General features: G+C 48.1%; 1 protein-coding gene across 4 annotated transcripts; it reads right to left on the bottom strand.

Moving 5' to 3' along the window:
* Positions 1 to 112: 112 nt before the first annotated feature.
* Positions 113 to 4,909, bottom strand: LOC311209222 (histone acetyltransferase p300-like). 4 transcript variants are annotated; one of them, XR_014618391.1, is made up of 5 exons: positions 4,556 to 4,909; positions 2,598 to 2,715; positions 2,064 to 2,238; positions 596 to 833; positions 113 to 266 (listed from the first exon to the last, which is right to left on the bottom strand). XR_014618391.1 is itself a non-coding variant. In XM_084286458.1 (4 exons), exons 1-4 carry the CDS (start codon positions 4,669 to 4,671, stop codon positions 781 to 783), a joined length of 462 nt encoding a protein of 153 aa, XP_084142584.1. In that variant the 5' UTR covers positions 4,672 to 4,909; the 3' UTR covers positions 113 to 780. The 4 variants fall into 4 exon arrangements, 2 of the variants coding, with proteins under 2 accessions (XP_084142584.1, XP_084142585.1); XR_014618392.1 differs by having other exon boundaries at positions 723 to 833; XM_084286458.1 differs by having other exon boundaries at positions 113 to 833.
* Positions 4,910 to 7,493: the final 2,584 nt, after the last annotated feature.

Here is a 7,493-nt window from a genome sequence, read left to right as displayed (position 1 = left end):
AGGGGGCGCCGCCATGACGGCGGGCGGCAGGAAAATGGCGGCAAGGGGAGAGGCGTGAGGGGGGGGGGGGGGCGAGCACTCGGTGTCAGAGATTTCAGACAGAAACAGATCGTTGGTAAAAAGCGGTGTGATTTATTTTAAAGCTTCTGTGCGTTTATGGCATAGCTTCTTCGTAGTACGAGTCTGCCCCTTTGGGTTATTTTTTCCCGGTGGAGAAGCACTGTGGTCTTAGTCGTACTGCTAAAAACATTCCTTGTTCCAGCTCACTGTCAAGAAAAGGAAAGAAACAAGTATCTCTCCGTATCTCTAGCACTGATTCTCTTCCATGCAAAACCTACACCCTCTGGAGTTCCTTCTATTTCATGTTCGTTTCATTTTACCACTTTCATTGTGCTGACATTGTGAAAAACAAAACAAAAAAGTACTGAATGTTTCCACACTGCACAGATTTTGTAGTGCGCATCTAAGCAAATAGCATGTGAACCACGTGCACGCTTCCTCTCTTGTGCGTACGGTTATATTGTCTTAGTTGCAGCCTGAAATAAAGTAGCATGCAAAAGGTTAGTTCAAAGGCTTATGCATATTACAGCTACACCTGGATCGTGCTTTCAGACAATCCAGAGGCTCTAACAGGAGGCTACAGCCTATCACTCTAAACGCAAAGGAGAGTCATTATCGGATTGAATCACGTTGAGAATCATGGATAGGGCTATCCTAATTACAGAGGTATGGTGGTGGTGAGCTTGCAGAGCCTAATGCGTGCAACTTGATTGGCAAATTTCAGTAGCATGTGGGGTCCTCCAGGTTCAGGTTTCCAAAACAATCCTCCAGGGCTGTTAAGAAAGAGAAAATTGCTTTTACAGTATTTAAACAACGCAGTTGATAACAAACTAAATCATAAAGCCTGCTATTCTCCTGCACATACTGCTAGAAGACAGTGTACTGCATGACAGGCAAAAAAGATGGTTCCAGATAAGACACCAATACCAAATTAAAACTTCATTAAATCTTTCTACTGCAGTGATTTTTTTTCATGCAACATGTTAGGAGCTATTGCTGGTGTGTAGCCCCTGCTTCCCAGAGCTGAATAAGCAGCACTGCTCCCTCAGGTCATGGACAGGCTGACTCAAGGCTGAAAGCCTTGAAAGCCCAAGTAAAAATGAGTCCTGTATGGACACAGGACAGGCTTAAAGATAGTCCCCATCCCATAGCTGTTTGTATCTTGTTGCTCTTCTTAATAAAACTTTTTGAAAAATAATTGTATTTAAATAGTTTCATTTTAATTTGAATCAAATTTAAATTGACTAAGGAATATTTCTATTTTCTTTAACAATAATAGGTTTTAATGCAACATTACTTGTAATGTCTCACGCTCACAGTTGCCACGTGTCAAGCGGTAATGTGCACATGTCCACGTCCTTGGGGAGAGGAGTGAGTGTGCTCCAGCCTGACCGCTCTCCAGCACTCTGAGCCTCGCCAGCAGAGTAGCACCTTCCAGGCACTCATCCCAGTCCTCCACACATCTTCTTCTGGCCTCAGCACCATCCCAGAGTGAAGCAGATGAGCTATATGTGCAGCTATAGTGTTGCTCCAGCTATCCTTGTATGGGGCCAGCTTTCTGGCCAAGAAGCTTCATACGCATTTCTCAATCAGAACGCACTGAAGAACCACCCTTTCTAATTTGGCTTCCTTACATCTACATTCATGTTTCCTGAACCAGGGTCCTGTATCTATTATCATATAATGGACAGATGACCGTAAAGTCAGATGGTAGAAGGCTACCTTGCATGTCTGGTACTGCCTCTCACTGTCTCAACAACACTGCATCTTTGTAACGTTAGTTGCTGTCTTTAAGGATGTAACAGTACAGATAATCTCAAGAAACCAAGCCCCAAAATTTAGATTAGATTTCACTTTTCCTATCTCCTTCTCTAATAATTTTCCTAAATTCTTCTCTGAGCCAAGTATCTGTGAAACGATGTGGGCAAAATGCTCAAGAGTATATGGGAAAGACAGTACACAGTCGTGCTGCACCAAGTAGTAAGTAATCCAGCTGTTCTTACTTGCAGACATTCCTGGCTGAGGCTGTCCCTTGTTGGGCCCTTGATTCATGGGAGCCTGTGGCATGCCTGGTGCATTTGGTATCATGTTTTGCTTCTGCAGCCTGATTCTTCGCTTTTCCTCCAACTCCTTCTGAATCTTATAGATCTTCTCAGCTAGCAGGTGATAGTACTCTGCCTGCAGGGGAGGAGCACAAGTCAGGAAAGGAGATGCATTAAGTAAAGGCAGCGGGTCACAGTAATCAAAGTAATCAAATCAATCGAGGGGGTGAGGGAAGAAAGGGGAAAGAAGCTCTTCCTTTACAGGTACTGTCATGAAGCTTCGTGCTGCCTTTGCAAGACCCCAGCAAGTCTCAAGCACAGCACAACACCACAGGCACCACCCCAAGTCCCAGCACACCAGGCTGAAGCCAGCAGCCCCAGCACATGCTCTTCCTCAGCCTGGGACACTCGTCTGTATTTCCACTCCTCCTCCTCCCCAGTCACTGCCGAGGGGGCTCAGAGATGTGCAAATGATGACAGAGGACAGCATCTCACCCTGCTATTTGCCGATTCATACATGTCGCCTTCCACCTTCCGAGCGTATGCCACCAGATTCTCCATCCGTCGATCCTTCAGTGCTGCAGGGTCACGAATAGGAAATATGGCTTGGACTCTGAAGAAAAAGCACACAAGCTATTAAGTTGTCTCCAAACCAGTGATTCGTGGAAGAATTCTACAAATCAAAGCAAATTAGTTATAAAGTAGGTAGCGGTTTATTTCGGTGCCGGGCACATGCGGGATAGCTCCCAAAGGCATGCGCACCCTAACACAGCAACTTGCTTTGGTTATATGCAGTAAAGAGTTACAGATGCATGAGGTTTCCCAGTATGCCTACACATATGCATAACCTATCCCCACTTTGTATTACAATTAGCTCCAAGAAGTCCTTTCCATAAACTCCTCCCATCTGCACTTGCGCAGTGCCTTCTGCTGGTGGTCATCGGGGGGTTGTGGGGATGAAAGCTGATAACTCTTCTTCATCACCACTAGCTGACCCCCTGCCTTTGTACAGATTCAGCTGCTCCTTGGCTCTCATCCAAACCACAAGGTCTATCTCATCTGTTTTTTTGAGACAGGTTCCCCATTTTGTCAGGAAAAACCTCTGCGAGGGGCCCCGAGACTCGTTGTTTTGTCTTATTTGCACAATAGTAAGCAAAGACACTCAGCGATATCTATTTTAATGCAATTAAGCGAGCCCCCATTCTTCCATTCCTGGCTTTAATAATGTAGTGGGTTTATGTGGTAAGGTTTTGGTAGCAGGGGGCCATAGCGGTGGTTTCTGTGAGACGGATCTAGAAGCTGCCCCATGTTTGCTAAGGGCCCACTGCTCACCAGAGGCGAGCCAAAAAGCGATGTTGTTTTGCGCCTCTGTGAGAGCATATTTAAGACAGGGAAAAAAATACGCTGCGCCACACAGCAGCTGGGAGAGTGAGAGGAGTGAGGAACAGCCTTGCAAGTGCCAAGGTCAGTGTAGAGGGAGGGGGAGAGGTGCTCCAGGTGCCAGAGCAGAAGTCCCCTGCGGCCTGTGGTGAGACCCTGGTGAAGCAGGATGTCCCCCTGCAGCCCATGGAGTACCACGGTGGAGCAGGGCTCCATGCTGCAGCCCATGGAGGAGACCACGGTGCAGCAGGTGGCCCTGCACCGACGGAGGCTGCCGCCTGTGGAAGACCCCTGCTGGAGCAGATTCCGGGCCGGACCTGTAGCCCGTGGAGAGGAGACCACGCAGGAGCAGGTGAGCCGGCAGGAGCTGCTGCCCGTAGGGGACCCAGGTTGGAGCAGTTTGCTCCTGAGGGATGGACCCCGTGGTACGGACCCATACCTGGAGCAGTTCTGGAAGAGCTGCTGCCTGTGGGAAGCCCACACCGGATCAGTTCATCAAGGACTGTATCCCGTGGGTGGGACCCCACAGCACAGGGGACAAGAGTGACCGAGAAGGAGCGGCAGAGAAGAAGCGCTGTAGACTGACCATAACCCCCATTCCTCTGTTCCCCTGCACCACTCGGGGGGAGGAGGTGGAAGAGGGTGGATGGGCGGGGCGACGGTGCTTTTGGTTTCTTTCCTTTGTTTCTCACTTCTCTAGCTTGTTAGTAATAAGCAATAAATCTTACTATCTCCCTACGCTGAGTCTGTTTTGCCCGTTACAATAATTACTGCGTGATCTTCTCATCCTTATCTCAACCTTTGAGCCCTTTTCATCGTATTTTCTCCCCATTCCTCTTTGAGGAGGGGGAGTGAGAGAGCGGCTGTGGTGGAGCTCGGCTGCCCACTCGAGCGGAACCACGACAAATAATTACAATTGTTTTATTTAGAAATCATTAATTTGATTAAGCAAGCCCCCATTCTTCTATCCCTGGCTTCACCAGGGCCTCAGCACCAACACAAAGGGATGGCAACACAAAGCAGCAAGCAAATCATCTGACAGACTGAGGATTATTTTGTTATTAGCTACTCACAATTTATGAACAAGTTGATGGCGCATATCCGGAGTGACCTGCTCATGCCAGGGCTTGCAGCTGGCCCCAGATGGGAGAGAGCCTCCTGGCCCCTGGCTGGAGGTGCTGAGGAACATGGCAACCCAGGCAGCCGCAGCTTACTGAGGGAAGCACCAACTGAACCTCCTGGGAAATAAAACTGAGAAAGAGCAAGAAATTGTAAGAGCACAGGGACATTTCCGGTAGGGCGGGAAGATGGCTTCGGCCAGCTTGGGAGGGGTTACTGGGGAAAAAAGTGCCGCTCCCTCACTGATCTGCTCTGAGGCGAGCAGGGGAGGCAGCATCCGCCCTGCTGAGCCGGGTGCCCCCCGCCCCCTCCGTGCTGCAGACCCAGAGGCGGGGAACAGCCTGCCCGGCTCTGCCGGGAGAGGGAAATGGAGACCATCATCCGTGCGGCCATCATGGGTGCATGAGAGCAATTGCATTCTTGGGAGTGTCACGTTTTGGCAGCAGGCCCTGAATGTACACAGTTTTATAACTTCCTGTGTGGAAGCAGCCAGTCTCCCTTACTGATTCACGATCCTCTGGCAGAACCTTCCTTGGCAAAGGCAATGCCACCTGCTTGGCCGTCACATTTTTTTAATTGACAGCACGTCCTACCTTACATGTGAACACGTAACAGCCTTCTTAGATGTAGGAGATTTAAACCCCCAAAGATTTAACCGTCTGGGAGATAAATCCTTCAGTTTTAAGTATTTACACCCCCTACCTCCACCACTAAATTTACCTTTCAGTGCTGAGCTGCGCTACCTGTTTGGTTCCTCCACAAGCCTGGGAGGATAGCGTAGAACTTAGTAGTATGGTTTAGCAGTGGACTTGTAAGTATGAGGTTAAAGATTGGACTAGATTGATTCATGGAAGAACTCTACAACTCCAAGCACATGAGTAATAAAGTAGGTATGTGGTTTATTTTGGCGCCGGGCACAAGCGAGATAGCTCCCAAAGGCATACGCACCCTAACATGGCAACTTGCTTTGGTTATATGCAGTAAAGAGTTACAGATGCATGAGGTTTCCCAATATGCCTACACATATGCATAACCTATCCCCACTTTGTATTACAATTAGCTCCAAGAAGTCCTTTCCATAAACTCCTCCCATCTGCGCTTGTGCAGTGCCTTCTGCTGGTGGTCATCGGGGGGTCGTGGGGATGAAAGCTGATAATTCTTCTTCATCACCACTAGCTGACCCCCTGCCTTTGTACAGACTCAGCTGCTCCTTGGCTCTTGTCCAAACCACAAGGTCTATCTCATCTGTTTTTTGAGACAGGTTCCCCATTTTGTCACAAAACATCCTCTGTGAGGGGCCTCGAGACTCCTTGTTTCAGTTAATTTGCACAGTAGTAAGCAAAGACACTCAGCAATATCTATTTTAATGCAATTAAGCAAGCCCCCGTTCTTCCATTTCTGGCTTTAATAATTACGATTGTTTTATTTAGAAGTCATTAATTTGATTAAGCCCTAGTCTTCTATCCCTGGCTTCAAGATGATCTTGAAGGTCTTTTCCAACCACAACCATTCTATGATAGTGCCATCACCACCTCTTGCCAGGTCACCTTCCCCAGCAGAAGGGGCAGTCTGGAGGACCAGTATGTCCAGCCAACAGCAGATGATGAGACGCCACAACATCCATATGGCCTGGTGCATTACATACAGTTTACCAAGGCGGAAACCCTTTACAAGTGCTTTCTTAAGTCGCAGGTAAGAGTGCTCTCTCACTCCTTGTGGTGACAGCAGGGAACTGTTTGAGAGAGTTCAGCACAGAGCCACGAGGATGATTAAGGGAGTGAAGCATCTCCTTTAGAAGGAAAGGCTGAGGGAGCTGGGTCTCTAGCTTGGAGAAGAGGAGACTGTGGGGTGATCTTATTAATGTTTATAAATATGTAAGGGGTGAGTGTCAGGAAGATGGAGCGAGGCTCTTCTCAGTGACATCCAATGATAAGACAAGGGACAATGGGTGCAAGCTGGAACATAGGAGGTTCCACTTAAACGTGAGAAGAAACTTCTTAACCGTGAGGGTGACAGAGCACTGGAACAGGCTGTCCAGAGAGGTTGTGGAGTCTCCTTCTCTGGAGACATTCAAAACCTGCCTGGACGTGTTCCTGTGTGACCTGACCTGGGTGTTTCTCCTCTACGAGGGGGACTAGACTAGATGATCTTTCAAGGTCCCTTCCAATGCCTAACACTCCGTGATTCTGTGATTCTGTGAATTGGGCCCAGGTGATGGAAAAAAGGCTTGAAATCGTCCAGTACAAGCTTGGACAGTGAGCAAACAGAAGAGCACTTGAGATCTGTTATTTTTTAACGCATTATTTTGGGATTCTAACTTTTGGCAGCACTAATCCAGCCAGTGAATGTGGTTACAAGCCATGGCAGCATGATTGCTTACTGTTAGAGGCAGGTTTTGCCTCAGGCCTTAGGCCGCCCTGGCTTGCAGTCACCAGGCTTGGTGACGTGTCTGTTGCATGGCTCCCAAACCTCTGCTCACCAGAGAGACATTGAGTCAGGAGCTCATTTCAGTGCCACACTCCAGAAGAAAGGGGGAAAACCCCACAAAGTCAATCTGAAAATAAGCCTTCTGATTTTAACTCCCCACCCTATTCCGATGCTGAACAACAATATGCTTTTGAATAAATTTCATTCTCCCTTAATCCATCAGAGCCTACTGAATTGTGAGAGAACCAGCTCTGTGCTTCTGTAAAAAGAACCTAACATCTAGAACCTAGTCTAACGGGGAAGGGAAATGTGTTAGTCTCACTCCCTTGCCACCTGCAACACACTGCAGCCATACAACACACTAAAATCATCCCCCTGAAGCTATATAGGTTCTTGCTCGACTATGTATAACAGTGCAGGGTGTGGTGTGGTGTGCTCCAGTGTGGTTGGAAATGAAGGCAAGGG

Source organism: Netta rufina, assembly GCF_964035555.1.
Source record: "Netta rufina genome assembly, chromosome: 1".
NCBI classification, from domain to species: Eukaryota; Metazoa; Chordata; class Aves; order Anseriformes; family Anatidae; genus Netta; species Netta rufina.
The sequence above is the reverse complement of the archived record's forward strand: the minus strand, read 5'-3'. Positions and strand labels throughout refer to the sequence as shown.

What these genes read in the sequence shown, in the direction of transcription:
- LOC311209222 (XM_084286458.1), bottom strand. Translation starts at nt 4,671, where the DNA reads ATGTTCCTCAGCACCTCCAGCCAGGGGCCAGGAGGCTCTCTCCCATCT. An exon ending in CATCAACTTGTTCATAAATT is followed by an intron (nt 2,716 to 4,555) that starts GTGAGTAGCTAA and finishes CTTTTTCTTCAG; the next exon opens with AGTCCAAGCCATATTTCCTA. An exon ending in TCAGCCAGGAATGTCTGCAA is followed by an intron (nt 834 to 2,063) that starts GTAAGAACAGCT and finishes CTTTCTTAACAG; the next exon opens with CCCTGGAGGATTGTTTTGGA.